Source organism: Juglans regia, unplaced genomic scaffold, assembly GCF_001411555.2.
Source record: "Juglans regia cultivar Chandler unplaced genomic scaffold, Walnut 2.0 Scaffold_659, whole genome shotgun sequence".
Classification (NCBI taxonomy): Eukaryota; Viridiplantae; Streptophyta; class Magnoliopsida; order Fagales; family Juglandaceae; genus Juglans; species Juglans regia.
In genome coordinates this window covers 40,458-62,491 of record NW_023361449.1, presented here as the reverse complement: position 1 = coordinate 62,491, position 22,034 = coordinate 40,458, and the positions used below count along the sequence as shown (strand labels likewise).

The 22,034-nt window shown below is 39.8% G+C and overlaps 1 protein-coding gene and 2 pseudogenes across 1 annotated transcript; 2 read left to right on the top strand and 1 right to left on the bottom strand.

Moving 5' to 3' along the window:
• Nucleotides 1-2,840: 2,840 nt before the first annotated feature.
• Nucleotides 2,841-3,350, bottom strand: LOC118346084 (protein FLX-like 3). Its single transcript, XM_035687088.1, has one exon. It carries the CDS (start codon nucleotides 3,348-3,350, stop codon nucleotides 2,841-2,843), a length of 510 nt encoding a protein of 169 aa, XP_035542981.1.
• A 13-nt stretch (nucleotides 3,351-3,363) lies between these two features.
• Nucleotides 3,364-17,275, top strand: LOC109012931 (annotated as a pseudogene).
• A 2,153-nt stretch (nucleotides 17,276-19,428) lies between these two features.
• Nucleotides 19,429-19,508, top strand: LOC118346085 (annotated as a pseudogene).
• Nucleotides 19,509-22,034: the final 2,526 nt, after the last annotated feature.

Here is a 22,034-nt window from a genome sequence, read left to right as displayed (position 1 = left end):
CACTTGACACTATCGTTGGGATGCATGACCGTGTTGTCATCATCCTACCGTCTCGATCCCCGAGTTTCTGTACATGGGGGTCAGGGGCGCCACATCCCCCTCCGGTTTTCAGCTCCTCCCTCACCGCCGTGAGCCCCCACGCATGGTATCAAGCCGCGGCACCCTTTGAGCTCGCGCGCCACCTCTGGCCACCATTTCTTCACCACATCTTCCTTGACCTCCTAGCAAGCTAACCCACCCAATCCCCAGCTCCAATCCACCACCGGTGAAGCTCCACCATCCACATTTTTGTTTTGAGCATTTTGGCATCCAAACACCTCCCACGCCGCCACCCATGGCTAACCACCACCACCATTGGCTTCACCGACATCTCTAAGTCCTTCCCTATCAATCTTGGGTTTTGGTTTGCCCTTGTTCAAAAGTGGGTTTTTGAGACCCACGGCAACAGTGCATTTTGCACTGTTCTGTTGCTGTGTCGCCACCTCTTGCACCTCCGTGATATTTCAAAAATTATATTATAGCATTGTAAGTATTTTCTCAAAGAACTTTTGAGATTTAAGTGTATTTTGTGCTAACCCATTTACTGTGAATTAGTTGGTTGTGCCGGACTGAGTCTGAGGAGTAAGGGGGTCAGTTGGATTGGATGATGAAGTTGTTTTTGTGATTGGTTTATGCTATGAGATTTGTTGGCTGTTTCGGTTTTAAATATTGCTGTTTTGAGTTTGACGTTGGTTATGGTGGATATTGGTGATTTTAGGAAGTGATAATATATTTTGGGATTATGAGGGTTTCAAGTTTTGAGGAATTAAAATAGGTTATTTTAGAATCTTAGGCTTAAATATTGAAATCCGTGATTGATTGAAAACTTACGAAAATTACGTGATTATTTTTATAGGTGACGATTTATAGTCGACTCGACATTTTTTAAGAAAATTCTGAAAGGCTAAGAAGTTCAGGTAAGCGGGGTTCCTATACTAGATTTTGCATAAAAATAAAATGGTCTGAGGTCAATTTTGAAAATGTGCATGTTTTGTTATGAAAGGAAATTTTGAAAACGACCTCAGTTATTTGTTTTGCATGACTCATGAAATTCTGTTTAAGAATAAAGTACTTTCTGTTATGACTGGTGTAGACATGAGCAAAGTTTTGGCCTTATGTTTCTGAACTATACAAAAGATAGCGAATATGAAAAATTGTGCATAAATTATATTTTTGTGATCTGATGTTGTTCTATTCTGTAAATGTTCTGTACTCTGATGTGATATGATGTAATTTTTGAAACCTTTGGCATGACATTCTGTTTCTATTCTGACATTACCACGGGTGTAAAACTGTTGCTTCTGTTTGGGTTGGTACCAACTTTTCTTTTTTTGGTGCACCCACTGATGCAAACCAAGGAGCTGGACATGCTGATCATACAAGTGGGAATGGAGTTGAATTTACACAAGACCCTTTGTCACTTCCTAGTGGCCCAATTACAAGACTTAGAGCCAAACGTTTCAAGGAAGCACTAAATGGGCGAATCCAAGAGAATTGGGCTGATTCTAAAAAGACCAAGATGGGCTCAAATAATATTCAAGACTTAGTCCATGTCATCAAGGCAATTGAAGAGGCTAATTAGCACATAGAAATATGATGAATGGTCTGACCATTAAAGGACGTGAATTTGTTAAGTTTCAAGAATATTAAATAGGTGAATGAACTTGGTCTTGCCTGGGTACGTGAAATACATTGAATTTAGTCATTTAGTCATTTCTGGCTGCCTCTAGAAGTCCAAGAGGCCTAAATTTCGTGGGACTTGTTATGTTAATATTTGTGTTGCTTTTAAAGCTGTAGTTATGACTTTTCCTATTCTTGGAGGGTTGTTCCAAGTATATAAAGGGGTTATTTCGAGTTTTAATATCAGATTTGAAATTTCAGAAGCTTATTTGTCTTTGTGAGGTCTTGTGTTCCTCTTGGTTCTTCAAAGAACTCTTTGAACTTATCAAGTTAATCTTGTGGCGTTCAAGCTCCAAACTTATCACCTTGATTCTGATTTCTGGGTGTGGCGTTTTCAATCCTTCGTAGTCTTGGTTCTCATCTAGTTGGGTGACTGGTCAAGGCTCAACAAATCTTGTCAATACGATCTTGGGGTTCCAAGCCATCATTGTTATCGGGTTTCATCACAATTGTTGGTGGAGTTCATATCACCCACTTTGGAAACAAAGTGCTTTTTTACGTGGTCTTTCCTATATGCACACTCGAGGCTCCGAGAATGATAAGGGGAAGATTCACATTTTGTTTCTACTCGGTTGGCCGCCGGGGTTTGCACAATCCTACCACGGGGATTAAACATGGAATTATGTTCTGATATGATGTTTCAGTTATGCTGTGCCAAGGGAATTTTGAATAAGAATATTGTGAACTTTCGCTCTGATATTTTTGCTAACATGTTCTGACTCTGCATTCTGAAAATAAAAAGTGTTTTGTTCTGCATTTTGAAATCTGTAAATGCTCATGTTTGCATACTAGTATATGTTCTCTGCTTACTGAGTTGTTGATAACTCACCCTCTCTTATCTCCAATATTTTCAGATGATTTTTGGATGTTTCAGCTGATGATCAGGACTATAAAGAATTGGGTGAGATGACTTAAGAATAGTGGATTAAGAATAGAAAGTTTTTGATGAATATTGGTATTTTTTATAATTATATTGTTGAAATGTGAGTTTAAGTGACATGCAGAGAAGTTGGTAATTTTTGGGGTTATTGTATTACGGGTATGTGTGGTTAATTAAATTTGAAGTGTTTACGTTGGATTTGGAGCTTTTGGAAGAGTATTAGCAATGTTGGAGTTGATTATCATGTAATTTGAGTTAACTCCTCGGACCTTCGGGGACATGGCGTTACAGTCTGCCTCTGTCCCATCAACTCAGTTGTTGCTTTCTTCTCATAATCAAGCACAATTGTAGCATGCATAAGCTCCTGGTGCATGCCATCAATCTCTGCTCTTAAAAGAGGAATCTGTTGATTATCAACTTTCAATCTTAAAATGTCCTTTGTGAGGCTTTGAACTTGTGTTGAACTTCTTAAGGGGCTCTCACGAAATTCTATTTGAAATAACACATAAATTTGGTGTTGCTGGTCTTTCTGACCTCTCTTCTTCGAAATGTTAGGGAGTGCATAAGGAATGAGATTTGCTATTTCTTTCTCCCTCTTCTCATTCTCTTCAAGCTGAATGGCATTTTGATGCCACCATTCATGAAGAGCAAACCCTTCCTCTGGCTCCATCTCAGTCGGCAGTGGGAGCACTGGCCCATCTGAGACAAAAGCGTCGTCATCAACCCCATTTTGACTTAAAATCGTAACCATTTTCATTCTTCGCATGGATCTAATCATACGGAGACTGGGAGTAGCTAGCGTTGGATCATCAAATACAAAGATCCCCGGAGAGTCAGAGGCATGGTCAAAAGCGATGTCACCATCCGCAAGGAACCCTCGGAAGAAGTCTCCTGCGGCAGTTGTGAAGCTGGAGTAGGATACGGATCTGTCACTGTCGCCATCGAAGTTCTCATCGTCGTCATCAACAAATGACAATCAGAATAGTTCACATTCATCTCCTCACTCGAGGGAAATGGATCGTTCTCCTCCTTCAATTAGGTATCATCTGTCGCTTTGTGCACTACCGACTTTTGAGTTTCTTCAGTTGAATCCGTTGTTGTTTTCTTCGCTTCAAGAACAATATAACCATCGTCAAATATTGATGTCCCTATCAACATAACATCATCTTCTAAAACAACTCCTTTGTGTCTCACTTGGTGTTGTTCCAACGGATAGATGCTTCTCCTATAAGCATATTTGATATTGAGCTTCACATAGTAAATACTGAAGAAATAATCAACTAAAATTTTTAAATTTTTTTCTTTTGAACATTTCACTGTAAGGACCATTTCTCCAGGATCTCTATACAATTCATCATAGAGTGCACGGTGGTAATTTTGAAAACATACTTGAAGTTTTGCATTACTCAGCTTCATGGCAAGATCATCGACTCTAGATACCACTTGGTAAGACCTTGCTAATTATCTTCTTTTTTGCTAGTTGGTTGTATGCAAGATCACAAATGGATGAACATGCAGGCTGCGTGTGAGAGTAAATGGATGAGCACAAGTTGTTTGAAAAAAAGGCATTAGAGCCACACCATTAGTTGATAGAGGTCCTTATTCAAGGGAGGACCAATATCCATACATGAAATTCAACTACAGATTCAACTTAGACAAGACTCTAGAATAATTCCCTTCCATCTCTCTACTCTCCCCTAATACCCCATACAATTCTCACAGCATATCCCATAACAGAAAAAGGAAGTAACGGTGAAATGACTAATAAAAACAACAGTACAAAATGACAGACTAAAAGTCCCAAAACGCACAACTTTAACCAAAACGCACACTTCACTAACACTAATACTAAACGGCACAGTGCAGATCTCCAGGACGACGACGTCTCAGTTGGATTCATAACATATACTCTCCCACCAAAGCTTCCAACTTGAATAAAGCCTAGTGCCTAACCCCAATGTAGCCCTTGGTGGATCCTGCGACTACTCGGATGGGGCATGGATCTACGACCACCAGCCGAGACTGGCAAGGTATGATGGCTCGTGCAAGGAGATATTCAAGGGCTGGAATTGCATCTCCAACAACAAATGCAATTGTTGGGAACTCACCAAGTGGCGGTGGAAGGGCGGCGCTGTGATTTCCCGCTGTTTGATCCCGTTTACTTTCTTGAGAAGTACAAGAACACCAACATCGGTACTCTCTCCCTCTTTAGTTAAGCAGTAATTTCTGTAGTGTTGCCCTGAAGAATTGAGTCATCATGCTACTTGTATAACCTAAGAAAGTTTAACAGTGCAGGGTTTGTTGGGGATTCCTTGAATAGAAACATGTTCATTTCTCTATTTTGCACTCTGAAACGTGTTTCCAGTGAAGTGAAGAAGTGGCGGCTAGCTGGTGCTGATCGTGGATTTTCTTTTCTGAACCATAATCTTACCATCGCATATCACCGCACAAATCTTTTGGCTCACTATGATAGATAAGGTCTCTAATTGCATGAAGTACTTCACAATGACATGAATAAAAGCTTTTATTATTGTGAAGGCACAAATGATTGTGTTTTATTTCAGCTCGCTGATTACCAGACCCATATAGGGAGGTATAAACAACTTCTAGAAAAAGGCATGTTATTGAATGGTCTAAAAAAGGAATTTTGATTCCTTTGGGAAATTTTCAACTCCTTGACAAAGGCCTATGCACCCCAGGATTATTCAAAATTTTATTCTTGGACATCCGATGCTAATAAAAAAATAGTTATTCAGGAATGTGGTTGGCAACAATGAGTAGGTTAGCTTAGATTTTATCATTGGTGGTTAAGAAGGGTGATGAAACTGATGCTTGGTTAGTTGGTTGCAATTTGGATGTTCAATTAACTTCTTCTCATGCCTAAGTTGAAGCTATAGACCGTGCAGTTCTTCAATTTCTTTTTCGTTTGGGGGGTCCTCACATGCATGAGATTGCCTCGGTATTCATGAATTATAAGGTGTTGAACATAATAGTTTGTTTCTTTTTCTTAGTCGTTTAGTTGATTTTGTGCACATTATATTCTACAGTTTTGGGTAATTTAGGCTTGCTCTGGTCCTGTTTCGTGCAGGTGGTCAGCTAATGCTAATGGTGGTGTGTTGGAATCTCTTGGATTTAGAGAGGGTTTTACACTTGATGTTGATGTTCCAGAAGGCACGTGGGCGGGTGCACCAGCCTTCCATGATATTCTAATTTTTAGCTCAGGACACTGGTAAATTTATGTCCTCCAAATATCCTAGGGAATTGATAACTACTGGCCATATGACCATTGAAATTTACCATTGCATGTATGACAGAGCCAGTCAGTGGTGCTGTTTACTCTTCTGCTTATGATTTATTCTGTCCTTATATTTGTTATTTTTGACTATGGGAAGAGTTTTAAGAGCAAGAAGATATCACTGATCCTTTATGTGGCCTTTTTTGGTTCTTGTTAATAGGTGGTGGGCTCTTTCAAAGTTTGACCCTGTGAAGTCACCCTGTCATACCTCCAATACCACCTGATGTTGGCCTGGATATGGTTTTAAAGCACATGGTACAGGATTGAATATTTTTTTATTACTTAATTTTAAGTAATTGCCAAGAAGATATAGGCTTATACAAAATGGTTGTCCAACGCCATGCTTCAACTTTATAATTTCTGCAGGCTTGCACATATATAACTAGTGCATGCTTTGTAACACCCCAAACCTGGGTGGCTTGGAGAATTACTACTTGTCACTCAAAAACATGTCTCCCAACACATCCAAAGAAAAATTCTCCAAAAACTTTATAAATGAAATCAATCTAAAATCTTCTCAATAATCTCATTACAAACTCCACACAAACTTTAATGCAATAATAATAAATCAAAGGGGTCCATAACCTCCCGGTAATAGTAACATACCAAACTGAAAACACCATAGGTCCTACTAAACCCAAACATATAATTAAAACTCAAAGGCATTAAAAACTAAGAACATCAAGAGTCCTTATTCCAACTACATCTCCTCAGCTTAACCATGTTCACCAAATCTAATCCAGGTCCTCATTTGAACTCTCCACATCATTTGAAAAATATTATCATGATAGGGGGTGAGTTATCACAACTCAGTAAGCAGAAATCATATGCTAGCGTGCAAACATGAGCATTTATAAAGTAGAGTATGCAGAATAAAATATTTTCCAGAGTTATCATGCAGAACATAACATATTTTCAAAATAACAGAGCGATGGTTTTAAAACAAGTAAAACCCATGGTACTTTGGCATAACATAAACTGAGTATCATCATCAGATCAAAACAGAGCATCAAACAGAGCAGAGACCATGTTTCACCCCCGTGGTAGGGTTGTGCTAACCCCGGTGGCCAAACCAGGCAGAGACAGAGGTGAAATCTTTCCTTTATTCTTCTCGGAGCCCCGAGTGTGCACACAGGAAAGACCACAATAAAACCACTTTGTTTCCAAAGTGGGTGCACTCAGAGACAGAGAAGTTGGTACCAACCCAAACAGAGCAGAGCATAACAGAGCAGAGCAGAGCAAAGCAAAGACAGAGTCAGATACGAAAACCAGTACACCATGCCAAAGGTTTTCACATGTTATATCAAAATAATACAGAGTACCAAAATAGAATCAGAACAGTTTGCACACGCTGAACACAAAAGTCAGAACAAATAAATGCACAACTTTTCATATTCTCAATATCGCTCTTTTCCAGATTTCAAAAATCACATGACAGAATTTAGCTCATGTCTACACAATGCATGTCAGAATATATTTTCCTTTTTCACACAGATTTCATGAATAATGCAGATAAGAGACCGAGGTTGATCTTTGTTTTCACAAGTTCCCAACACAACACAAATTATGCAAGTTTTCATAAAATCAACCACAGTCTTATTAACTTGTATAAAAAACCAGCATAGGAAACCCGCTTACCTGACTCCTGCAGCGTATTATCTAAGCCTTGAAAATGATCTCTATCAATCTCGTCACCTATTCATAAAAATAATATAGATACGCTGAGTATTAAACGATAATTGACATAACGTCCATCTAATAATTAACACTCATAATCTCAACCCATAGTATAGCAAAAACAACTCACTAATACTACTAATAGTAATTTGGACAGCCCGCATTTCAACCCAAAAATACCATATTCTAATTTTAACAATTACCAAAACACCCACCAAAATCCACGTCAAACACAAATAACCAAAATATCAACCCCACCTCAAAGGCCCTTAACTCCAAGCAATCATCACAACTCAACCACAATGCAGCTCCAACTATTAATCTCCACTTCAAACGGTCAAATAGAAACCCATATAGCACAAAAACAGCCCCCAAACAATCCCAAGCATTACTCAATTTACTGCTCGACCAACCCAAAATAATTCACAATTCCAAGACCATTCCAAAACAAAGTGTTTGTTTATTCACAAAAAGTGCTTGAGAACTCACAACTACACTTCCAAAATATTTCATTGAAGTGAAATAAATTGACTTGAGGTGGAGTGTGTGCGCGTGCGCGTAAGACCGAGACCGAGCATGGCTTACCAGTGAAAGAAAAGAATAGATTCTCCGGAATTAGCTTCACTGATTACACGAGAAACTGAAAACCGAAAGTCCAATAATTAGGAATCACAAGCCACGGAGACCCAAGAACCGACGAAAATGCAACTCAAACTCACGGCAACCAAAAACTGTATAGATGAGAAACATCAAAAAAATAAATACCAAAAGCAGAAACTGCACACATCAGCAAGGGAATCCGAAAACCAAAGGAATGAAGATGAAACTCTTACCAGTCGAAAATAGAGGAAACTCTTACCAAAGGAATGTGATGCCCGTGTGTTGCAGAGGAAAACCGAAATGCACAATGGAGAGAAAACAGAGGAATGCAGGAAACGGTAACCGAAACCAGTGCTGCGCAAGAAAGAAACCGAACTTGCGCAAACTTGGGCAGAGAATCGGAACCCACAGACTAACGCAGCAACAAGAAAAAAAAATGAAACCGAAAAGAAAAGAAAGAGACGTGGGAGAGAGAGAGAGGTCTGGACGAGGGAAACCAGAAACTGAAAGAGAGAAAGAGGGAGAAAGAAACGGGAGGAAGCAGAAGAGAAAGCAAAAACTTACCCAAACGACGCCGTTCCGCAAATCATACAAGAAAAAAAAAAGCTGGGCCTCTCGCGAACTGGTCCGGGCTCACAGATGTAGAAACTGGGCCTTACATCCTCCTCCCCTTACAAGAATTTCGTCCTCGGAATTCGCTACAAGTTATAAGAACTCTCTTCGAACAAGTGAGGATACTTGACTCGCATCTCTTCCTCGAATTCCCATGATGCTTCATTGGTAGCATGATTATTCCACAATACTTTAACCAAGGAAATAGTTCGATTCCGCAACACTTGCTCTTTCCTGTCCAGAATCCGCATTGGTTCCTCGGTATAGGCCATGTCCTCTTGAATCTGCAAGGGTTCATGATCTATGATGTGAGTGGGGTCATGGATATACTTCCTCAACATGGACACATGGAACACATTATGCACTCCTGAGAATGCTGGTGGTAGAGCCACCCTGTACGCTACCGGTCCAATCCGATCAAGAATCTCAAACGGTCCAATGTATTTAGGGCTCAACTTACCCTTCTTTCTGAATCTCATAACTCCTTTCATTGGTGAAATCTTCAAAAATACCTTATCTCCAATCTCAAATTCTAACTGACGGCGGCGTTTATCTGCATAACTCTTCTGTCGGCTTTGAGCAGCTTTCATTCTAGCCCGAATGGTATCTATCTTTTCTGTGGTCTGCTGAATAATCTCTGGCCCAAGAAGTTTTCTTTCACCTACTTCATCCCAATACAATGGAGACCTACATCTCCTGCCATACAAAACCTCGTAAGGTGCCATCCCAATGCTAGCCTGGAAACTATTATTATATGCAAACTCAACCAATGGTAAATGTTGCATCCAAGATCCCTTGAAATCCATCAAGCATGCCCTCAACATGTCTTCTAAAATCTGAATAGTTCTTTCTGATTGTCCATCTGTCTGAGGGTGAAAAGCAGTACTGAAACTTAACTGAGTACCCATTGCCTCTTGTAAGCTTCGCCAGAACTTAGAGGTAAAACGAGGATCTCTATCCGACACAATGGATACCGGTACTCCATGCAACCTCACTATCTCCCGTACATACAGTTCCACTAATTTCTCTAGTTTATAAGAAACTTTAATGGGCACAAAACGGGTGGTCTTCTTTAAGCGATCCACGATCACCCCTATAGCATCTTCCCCGCTTACGGTCCTTGGTAGACCTGTCACGAAATCCATGGAGATATGTTCCCATTTCCACTCTGGAATCTGAAGTGGCTGTAATAATCCTACAGGTCTCTGATGTTCCGCCTTCACTTGTTGGCAAGTCAGGCATTGCTCTACAAATTTAGCAATTTCTCTTTTCATGCCATTCCACCAAAAGGACTCTCTCAAATCCCGATACATCTTGGTACTCCCTGGGTGAACAGTGTACAAAGAACGGTGTGCCTCTTCAAGAATTAACCTTTTTAGTTCATCATCAGCAGGTACGCATACTCTACCCCTAAACCTCAAAACTCCATCCTTGGAAACACAAAAATCAGGTTTGTCCCCGTTTCCAATCCCTTCCAATAGCTTCACCAACTCTGAGTCCACTTTCTGAGCAGCTTTGATTCTATCTATCAAAGCAGGTTGAACCACTAAACTGGCCATAACAGCATTTGTATCACTAGAAAGGACTTCAATACCGGCTCTTTCTAAATCCATCAACAACCTATGCTGAGTGGTAATAGTTGCAACTGTCGATCCCACTGACTTCCTACTAGAGCGTCGGCTACAACATTAGCTTTGCCTGGGTGATAATTAATGGTGCAATCATAATCCTTGATCAACTCAAGCCATCTCCTTTGCCTCATATTTAATTCTTTTTGGGTAAAGAAATACTTCAAACTCTTGTGATCCGTATAAATTTCACACTTTTCCCCATACAAGTAATGTCTCCAAAGCTTAAGTGCAAAAATAACTGCCGCGAGTTCTAGATCATGAGTGGGATAATTTTGTTCATACACTTTCAATTGGCATGAAGCATAAGCTATAACCTTCCCATGTTGCATTAGTACACACCCCAAACCAAGCCTAGAAGCATCGCTATAAACAACAAATCCGCCTCTAGCTGTGGGAACTGTTAACACTAGAGCTGTCACTAATCTCTGTTTCAACTCTTGGAAGCTTTCTTCACACTTTGCTGTCCATTCAAACTTATTATTTTTCCTAGTGAGTGCAGTGAGAGGAACTGCTATCTTGGAAAACCCATCAATGAATTGACGGTAATACCCCGCCAATCCCAAGAAGCTTCTAACCTCATGAATATTCTTCGGTGCCGACCAATTAACCACTGCTTCCACTTTTCCTGGGTCTACTGAAATACCATCCTTCGAAACTACATGCCCCAGAAACGTGATTGAATCAAGCCAAAATTCACACTTCTTCAACTTAGCAAACAGCTGCTTGTCTCTGAGTGTCCCAAGTACCAACTTCAAATGTTCTTCATGCTCGGTCTCGCTTTTGGAGTAAATCAGTATATCATCAATAAAGACAACCACAAACTTATCCAAAAACTCATGGAACACCCTGTTCATCAAGTCCATAAATACTGCTGGGGCGTTAGTCAAGCCAAAAGGCATGACCAAAAACTCATAATGGCCATAACGGGTCCTGAACGCCGTCTTAGCCACGTCTTCAGCTCTGATCTTCAACTGGTAACCCGATCGAAGATCAATCTTCGAAAATACTTGAGCACCCTGAAGCTGATCAAACAAATCTTCTATACGGGGTAGCGGGTACTTATTCTTTATGGTCACCCGATTAAGTTCCCTATAATCGATACACATTCTCATCGATCCATCCTTCTTCTTCACAAAAAGAACTGGAGCTCCCCAAGGTGAAACACTGGGCCTAATGAAACCCTTGTCTAACAAATCTTGCAACTGCTCTTTGAGTTCCGCTAATTCAGACGGCGCCATGCGATAAGGTGCTTTCGAAAGGGGTGCCGTGCCTGGAATTAAGTCAATAGCAAACTCTACCTCTCGCTCGGGTGGAAGTCCCGATAAATCTTCAGGGAAGACCTCTGGATAATCTCTCACAATAAGTATCTGTTCCAACTTCAACTCTTCTGTTGGTGCTTCAACCACACAGGCTAAGAATCCCTGACAACCATCACGCAACAGTTTTCCTACTTGAATGGCAGAAATGATGGGGGGAGTCAACCTCACTTTCGACCCTGTGAACCGAAATTCACCTTCATTAGGGGGCCTGAACACCACTTCCTTTTTAGCACAATCAATACTGGCGTGGTAGGAAGCCAGCCAATCCATACCCAAAATCACATCAAACCCAACCATGTGGAAAACTATTAAATCTGCTGGCATCAGTCTTCCCTCTATAGAAAGAGGGCATCCAGGTAACATCTCACTACAGACTACAGAATTCCACCACTAACTTGTTCCTCAACCTTTCAGCATCTAAAGTGCAAAATTTAGAGTACGCCGTGGAAACAAAAGAATGTGTCGCTCCCGAGTCAAATAACACAATAGCATTGTTAGAAAACAAAGAAAGAGTACCTGTGATCACATTCAAACTCATCCATGAACCAAGAATATTCAAAGTCTTAACCAGAACCAATCAATGAAAAGAAAATAATAGAAATTATAAATCCTTAAAGCAAAACAAAAGAGTCGTACCAGTGATCACGTCATTCCTACCCTCAACCTCTCCAGGTGTCAGTGCAAAAACTCAAGCAGGCGCAATAGGATGTTGATTGCTGCCCTGGGCTGATACTTCATTCCTTTGAGATGGCGGTATGAATGTCTGGTTGCTCCTATTTTGCATTGGGCAATCCCTGATGTAGTGTCCTGATTTGCCACAATGAAAACACAATCCCGCCCCTTTTCTGCACTCTCCGGAGTGCACTTGATTGCATGTCCTACACTGGTAGAGCTGTTGATTACTCTGAACCGGCCTTTTTCCTGAACTACTACCTTCACTCCTCCTTTTCCATGGTCCCTGGTCCATGCCAGACTGGTACCCAGTAGGAGTAGTCCTTTTCCTCTGTTCATGCAACGCAGCACTTCTTTGAAGAGTTCTTTCAAAAACTGTTGCTTTGTTCACCAACTCTGAGAAGTTCCGAATCTGGAAACCCACCACACGCACATACAGTTTCTCATTCAGTCCTTGCTCAAATTTGCGTGCCTTCTTTTCCTCATCGGGAATCAAATAAGTGGCAAAACGGGATAACTCAGTAAACCTAGCAGCATACTGATGTACCGTCATAGTTCCCTGAACCAAGGTGGCAAATTCCATAGCCTTGTCCTCACGGAAAGAGCTAGGGAAGAAGCGCTCTAAAAATATCTGCTTGAAGTGCAGCCAACTGATTATCTCTGTCCCCTCTGCTTCTCTGATGGTCCTTTCAGAGATCCACCACCTCTTCGCTTCCCCAGTAAGCTTGAATGTGGCGTATGCCACCTTTTGCTCCTCAGTACAGGTTAGGACTCGCAAAATCTCCTCAATGTCCTGAATCCAATCCTCCGCCAAAGTTGGATCGCCTCTCCCATCAAATAAAGGAGGGTGCATTCGATTGAATTGCTCAACAGTACAACCCCCTTCATTGAAATTACGCTGGCGACCCGCGGGATTCTGCACAAGGTCATCAATTAATTGATGTGCAGCTGCTCGTAAAACGTCGGAAGCACTCGGGTTTGCTTCCCTTTCGTTCTCGTTCGCATTCAGATCCGACATGCTTCGTTCTCTACGACGAGGTGGCATCCTGACAAAATAACTTGAATTTTTAATCAACGCTTCAAAAATAGAGTTTATAAGAACATAGAAAATTTAGTGGTATTTGTAAAAACAAAACGTATATATTATAATTCAAAACTATAAGAATACTCATAACGGAGAATAGAAAAGTACATATAACCGTAGTAATAGTCAATTTCCAAAAACTATTACTTAAACCCATTTAACTACTTAAGAAGGCTCCGTCATTAAACTAAACCTTAATCAACATGAACTTAGTTCATAGACCTCTGAAATACCACACCTTATGGCTATTCCTAAAGCCTGCGAATTCTAAGACTTTCCACATCAACAATATTCAATCCTATAGTTCGCTTTACTATCATAATAAATCTGAAAATGACTTCTTAATCACTATCTATACTCTAAAATCTTTACCTCCTATGAACCCACAGAAATCTAAACCTCCAAGGTTTATAGTATACAGAATTCAAACCTGGCTCTGATACCAAATGTAACACCCCAAACCCGGGTGGCTTGGAGAATTACTACTTGTCACTCAAAAACATGTCTCCCAACACATCCAAAGAAAAATTCTCCAAAAACTTTATAAATGAAATCAATCTAAAATCTTCTCAATAATCTCATTACAAACTCCACACAAACTTTAATGCAATAATAATAAATCAAAGGGGTCCATAACCTCCCGTAATAGTAACATACCAAACTGAAAACACCATAGGTCCTACTAAACCCAAACATATAATTAAAACTCAAAGGCATTAAAAACTAAGAACATCAAGAGTCCTTATTCCAACTACATCTCCTCAGCTTAACCATGTTCACCAAATCTAATCCAGGCCCTCATTTGGACTCTTCACATCATCTGAAAAATATTATCATGATAGGGGGTGAGTTATCACAACTCAGTAAGCAGAAATCATATGCTAGCATGCAAACATGAGCATTTATAAAGTAGAGTATGCAGAATAAAATATTTTCCAGAGTTATCATGCAGAACAGAACATATTTTCAAAATAACAGAGCGATGGTTTTAAAACAAGTAAAACCCATGGTACTTTGGCATAACATAAACTGAGTATCATCATCAGATCAAAACAGAGCATCAAACAGAGCAGAGACCATGTTTCACCCCTGTGGTAGGGTTGTGCTAACCCCGGTGGCCAAACCAGGCAGAGACAGAGGTGAAATCTTTCCTTTATTCTTCTCGGAGCCCCGAGTGTGCACACAGGAAAGACCACAATAAAACCACTTTGTTTCCAAAGTGGGTGCACTCAGAGACAGAGAAGTTGGTACCAACCCAAACAGAGCAGAGCATAACAGAGCAGAGCAGAGCAAAGCAGAGACAGAGTCAGATACGAAAACCAGTACACCATGCCAAAGGTTTTCACATGTTATATCAAAATAATACAGAGTACCAAAATAGAACAGTTTGCACACGCTGAACACAAAAGTCAGAACAAATAAATGCACAACTTTTCATATTCTCAATATCGCTCTTTTCCAGATTTCAGAAATCACATGACAGAATTTAGCTCATGTCTACACAATGCATGTCAGAATATATTTTCCTTTTTCACACAGATTTCATGAATAATGCAGATAAGAGACCGAGGTTGATCTTTGTTTTCACAAGTTCCCAAAACAACACAAATTATGCAAGTTTTCATAAAATCAACCACAGTCTTATTAACTTGTATAAAAAACCAGCATAGGAAACCCGCTTACCTGACTCCTGCAGCGTATTATCTAAGCCTTGAAAATGATCTCTATCAATCTCGTCACCTATTCATAAAAATAATATAGATACGCTGAGTATTAAACGATAATTGACATAACGTCCATCTAATAATTAACACTCATAATCTCAACCCATAGTATAGCAAAAACAACTCACTAAGACTACTAATAGTAATTTGGACAGCCCGCATTTCAACCCAAAAATACCATATTCTAATTTTAACAATTACCAAAACACCCACCAAAATCCACGTCAAACACAAATAACCAAAATATCAACCCCACCTCAAAGGCCCCTAACTCCAAGCAATCATCACAACTCAACCACAATGCAGCTCCAACTATTAATCTCCACTTCAAACAGTCAAATAGAAACCCATATAGCACAAAAACAGCCCCCAAACAATCCCAAGCATTACTCGATTTACTGCTCGACCAACCCAAAATAATTCACAATTCCAAGACCATTCCAAAACAAAGTGTTTGTTTATTCACAAAAAGTGCTTGAGAACTCACAACTTCACTTCCAAAATATTTCATTGAAGTGAAATAAACAGACTTGAGGTGAAGTGTGTGTGCGTGCGCGTAAGACCGAGACCGAGCATGGCTTACCAATGAAAGAAAAGAATAGATTCTCCGGAATTAGCTTCACTGATTACACGAGAAACTGAAAACCGAAAGTCCAATAATTAGGAATCACAAGCCACGGAGACCCAAGAACCGACGAAAATGCAACTCAAACTCACGGCAACCAAAAACTATATAGATGAGAAACATCAAAAAAATAAATACCAAAAGCAGAAACTGCACACTACAGCAAGGGAATTCGAAAACCAAAGGAATGATGATGAAACTCTTACCAGTCGAAAATAAAGGGAATGCGAAGTGATGCCCGTGTGTTGCAGAGGAAAACCGAAATGCACAATGGAGAGAAAACAGAGGAATGCAGGAAACGGTAACCGAAACCAGTGCTGCGCAAGAAAGAAACCGAACTTGAGGAAACTTGGGCAGAGAATCGGAACCCACAGACTAACGCAGCAACAAGAAAAAAAAATGAAACCGAAAAGAAAAGAAAGAGACGTGGGAGAGAGAGAGAGGTCTGGACGAGGGAAACCAGAAACTGAAAGAGAGAAAGAGGGAGAAAGAAACGGGAGGAAGCAGAAGTGAAAGCAAAAACTTACCCAAACGACGCCGTTCCGCAAATCATACAAGAAAAAAAAAAAGCTGGGCCTCTCGCGAACTGGTCCGGGCTCACAGATGTAGAAACTGGTCCTTACATGCTTGCAATGAGTAGTTTTTGTAGCAACAAGAGGTGTGAAAGTCCCACCCATTGGTAACACTACAGGGGACAAATTTTGGACCTAAACTTTTATGCGTAGGCAAGACAGAGATAGTCCTGACTCCATTATGCAATCAGATGCTATATTACTCTGCACATCTTGTGTAATTCTGTAATTAGATGCTCAAACAGTGCATGTGCTTTCATGATAGGTCTTGTTCATAAAGAAAAATTTGCGACCTGGTGCTATCAAGTTCTTTCGTACACAATCACCTAGACATTTTGAGGGAGGTGACTGGAACCAAGGTGGTATTTGTCAACGGCTACAACCTTTATCGCTAGAGCAGGTGGATTACATGGAACTTGCATTCTATTATGTTTATCTAGTCTATTAAGTTTATTCTACATGCTCCTGTATTTCTCTTTTGCAAGACAACATTAATCTAACAATATTTAAACTTTATAATATGGAGGCACACCTAGTTAAATAAGTGTTGAAATCTTGGTTTACATTTCAGGTTGAAGGACTCTTCTCTCTCAAGAATAATGGAACAAATGTGGAGGCACGCCTTGCGAATCGCCACCTAAAGAAAGCCCTTAAAATGTCTGGTTTCCATATTTTGGACATAACACACGAGTGAGTTTAGAGCAGATGCCCATCCATCCACATCTGGTGGGAAAAAACATCATGATTGTATGCACTGGTGCTTACCAGGAATTACTGACACTTGGAATGACTTGTTCATGGAGCATCTAAACAATATTAAGTTTAGAGATTGATATGTTAATTTTTTCATTTTGAGTTTGCATTCTCTCTTGGTTTTGCATTTTGCACTATTCTTGTACAAATATATAATTGTTGGGTTGGTGGAGCTTGATTTTGTTGGTGTGGTGGTCCAATTTGATTACCCAATCCGATCTGACCTGACCTGACAATGATGTGTTATTTTTTTTTGGCGGATTTTCAATGAGGCTTGAGCTAATATTTTTGGCACTACGTGCAAATAGAAAAAGTGCCAAGAATAAAGTTTTCTCGACACTCGCTAGAGCGAAGCTTGGATAGAGAGTTAGCTCGAGGCGCACTTGACACTCTGCTCAAGCAAATAATGCAGAAAAGTAAAAATTTGGACTTTTGCCTTATGGCACTATAAATATGTACTTAATGAACAATTTAGTAGGTTTTGAGTGTTCTGAATAGTGAGATTTCACCCAAAAGTGTATTTTGTGATTTCTCATTACAATAAAATCCGTTGCAGCTCTGTGGACATAGGCACGTGTTGAACCACATTAATTTTGTGTCGTGTGATTGATTTGCTTTGTTTGTCAATCTTTTTTCTACAACAATAATTCCTTGGATTGGATGTATTTGTTGTTAGGCCTGTGTAGAAAATGTTAGGACCCAGCTCGTCCGTGCGACCCGACCTGACAAAAATAAAAAGAGAGGGAGGGGGGGGGGGTTGAAGTAACTTGCGGATCGAACCTGCTGAAACCGATATCCTTAAAAGTCGTATAAGAAAAAGTTCAACACAAGGAACTGAAGCCAAAAGCTCAAAAACTCTAGCCTCCATCAAGAACGTCGCCATATCACCGGACTCTACATCGCCATCAAGAACAACGTTGACATCGAGTCTCTACTCGAGAAATTGCACATGGGTGGTGTTGGCTCCTCCACCAAGGATCACGCTCCTGAAGATTCTTTTTCTTCTTTCGATAGATTTGTGTCAAAAACGAGACAATGAGAGATGGCTGAGATTTCGCAGAAGGTTCTATTGCCAGAAACATTTCAGGGGGTTCCTATATTTTTTACCAATGTACAATGAAAAAGAGGTGTGCATTGTGTTTTTCTATCTGGATTTGTTTAGTGTTTTTTTTTCCCGTTTTCCTGGTTTTTACCATTGGGGTTCTCTTTTTGGTGCTATTTGTTCTTTTCTCGAAAGGTTCTAAAGCTTGATGCTTTTCTTTGCCTTGTGTTTTCATGGATGTTTGGGTCAGGTCTGTTTGTATTGATATTAATTTTGAATAGAGGTAGACCATGAATTCTAGATAAAATGGGCTCTGTTTGTATTGGCGGATGCTAGGTTTTGATCTGATTGTATAGGGATAGTGAGATTTGTAAGGATTTTTGGATTTGATCAAACTCTGTAACAATGGTTGTTTCCGATTGGGGTTCCCATTACCTGCTTCCAATCTCAGGTTGGGTTGGCCCATATCGGGTTGATTTGTTCTTGAGCCGGGTCAGATCGGGCCTAGACATGAACCGGGTTGGCCGGGTTGCAGCCCTGTGTTTCGGCAGTATCATTTTTGGTTCAGGAAAAAAAATGAAAACTTTGTAACAATATTGGTGTTGGCTTTTGTGGAGAAACTTTGTAACAATATCAATTCATGATATATATAAATATAACAACAGAGGAATAGTTTTGGCATTGAGGCCATAACACTTTTATTATTTCTTTCATGGTATCACAGCCACTCTACTCATGCATCTGATCGATCCTTTTTTTTTTTTTCTTTAATGGCTGCCTCATCTTCTACCTTTGTAATCTTAGGCAGCTTGGTTCGGCTAAGTTGGATGAGACTAACTATCTTATGCAATTGTCTCAACTTATTCCGATTCTTAAGAGCCATGACTTAATGGGCTTCATGGATGGTTCTCAAACGTGCCCTTTCCAGTTTCTCACTGATGAACATGGGAAACAAACTACTACTCTAAATCCAAAATACATTCTCTGGAATTGAAAGGATCAATTTGTTTTAGGATGGATTGATACCACCCTCTTTGATAAGGTAACACCTTCTGTGTATGGTATTACCTCCACCTGACCTGCTTGGCTTGTGTTGGCCAATAAATTTGCTTCCCCATCCAGATCTCGCATCAACCATTTAAAGAGACTTGATTCAAACCTTGAATCAAGGTTCCATGAGCTGTGCAGCTTACCTTGATTCTGCTAAGCAACTAGCAACACACCCTATTGATGATGATGATTTAATTTCTTATATTGTTAGTGGTTTGAACCATTCTTATTACCCTTTTGTTACCTCTCTATCCCTTGCTACCTGAGAAAAGCCTCTTTCTTTTGAAGATTTTCAAGCTAAACTGTTGTCCTGTGAATTACTCTTAGAAAACCAGTTGCATACCATACCACCTGTAACGCCCCGATCCTGCAGGGATCGAAGAGTTACTCCCTGTAACTTAAAACTCACAATTCATCAATATATTTACAAACTCCAAAATATAAAGTCATCAGAATACTACAAAATCTCTTAATAAAATCCGCCAATTCTCAGAAATCTTCTATGAGTAATCCACTATGCTTAAATAATCATCTTACCGATGTTCCATAATCTTGATCCTTAGCTGAACTATTTAAAATCATCTAAAAAATGTTTGGAGATAAGTGGTGAGTTATCAACAACTCAGTAAGCAGAGAACATATACTAGTGTGCAAACATGAGCATTTATCAGAATTCAGAATGCTGAACAAAATATTTTTCCTTTCAGAATGCAAAATCAGAACATGTTATCAAAAATATCAGAGCAAGAGTTTCACAAAATATTCTTAGTCAAAGTCTTTTGGCATAACATAACTGATCACCATCATATCAGAACATCATATCACATCAGAGGCCATGTTTAACCCCCGTGGTAGGGTTGTGCAAACCTCAGTAGCTAACTGAGCAGAAATATAATGTGAATCTTCACCTTATTTATTCTCGAAGCCCCGAGTGTGCACATAAGAAAGACCACCAGAAAAACCACTTTATTTCCAAAGTGGGTGCACCAGAAACAGAACAGGTTGTACCAACCCAAACAGAAGCCACTATTAGCACCCGTGGTAGGTCAAATAGATCACCATCCACAAACCAAATCCCGATTCAGAATTTCATTCAAAAAGTTTTCTGAAATCACATCATATCAAAGTACAGAATATCTTCAGAACAGAATCAGATCAAAAAAGTATAATTTATGCACAAAATTTCATATTCGCTCTCTTTTGCACAGTTCAGAAACAAAATGTCAGAAAATAAGCTCACGTCTACACCATTCATGCCAGAAAATACTTTATTCTTAAACAGAATCTCATGAGTGATGCAGAACAAATAACTAAAGTAGTTCAAATTTCCTTTCATATCAAAACATGCATATTTTTCAAAAATCAACCTTAGCCCATTTTATTTTTATGCAAAGTCTAGCATAAGAACCCCGCTTGCCTGAACTTCTTAGCTTATCAGAATTTCTCCACAGCAGTACTGAACAAAAATCAATCGTCACCTATAAAATAATCACGTAATTCTCGTAAATTTTCCATCAATCATGTATTTCGATATTTAAGCCTAAGTTTCTAAAATAACTTATTTTAATTCCTCAAAACCTAAAATTTCTCTTAACTCTAAAATACCATTACTTTCTAAATTCATCCGTCCATTTAATAACTTCGACTAAAAATCATTAAATCCTAACTTATTTACTAGAGTATTCAAACTACAAAATTTGATACTAGATCATATAATTGTACCAAAATATTTTAAAATAAACCATAACTATTTTTTAATAGACTAAATGATATCTAAAGTGTAAAAATAACATTACACCAATATTGTTTACTCTTAAAATAAATCTTTACTTAATAACATGTTAAAATATTTAAGTGATTTTCTGTAATCATAATTAAATGAGAGTGTACTATTACATAATAAAAGTTTAAAAGCACATTAATACAACATGTCGTAAAGGGTACTAATGTAATTTCATTTAATTCTTTGAAAACAAATATAACTTGCGTAAAAAAAATAAACTTTGCATGGCATGGGCTTTCTCAAGGAGAAATCATGCGGCAGCATGCGACGGCTGGACTGGGTAGGTAGTGGCGACACGACTGGAGAGCAGGTGTGCAGCGGAGATGTTGGTTATAGTGGAAGGTGGTGAACTCGGTGGTTGTGCACTGGACGGAGAGAGAAACACGGTGAGAGAGAGAGCAATACTTGAGGGAAAGAGATGAAGCTTACCGTAAGGAGTGACGGACTAGGGGTGTCGGAAAGTCCTTGGCGGTGGTTTCTATGAGGTCTAGACAGTGGAGATTGGAGGCAACAACGAGGTGTAACACCCAGTGAGAGGCCAAAGGAGGGGGGCTCGATGGACAACTTGAGCAAAAACTTACTCTGTTTCGGGGAGTAAAAACAAGGGTGTTTGTGGGTGGTGTTCTCCGATGTGGGTTCACGGCTGACTATGGCGGTGAGGTTTGGGCAGAGGTTTATGTGTGGTGGATGAATCGGGCGGCAACTATGTGGAGGTGTTGGGGTGGCACGGCAGTGCATGGTGAGGGCTTCGTACATGCATGGGTTGCGTCGATTTCGTATGGCGGGGGGGTAGCTTGAGTTCTGGACGGTGCAACGACTGGAAAAAGCTTAGTCCCTGAGAGTGAATGTCATTAAGGCCACAATAGTCTATTGCTTGCCTAAACTCCTCAATTTGTTTATAGGATCTGCTTGCTCCTCCCATTTTCTCCTTTTGGTGCAGGATCTCATTGAAATCTCCCGAGCAAAACCAGGCCATGGGGCTGGAAGGTTTAAGCA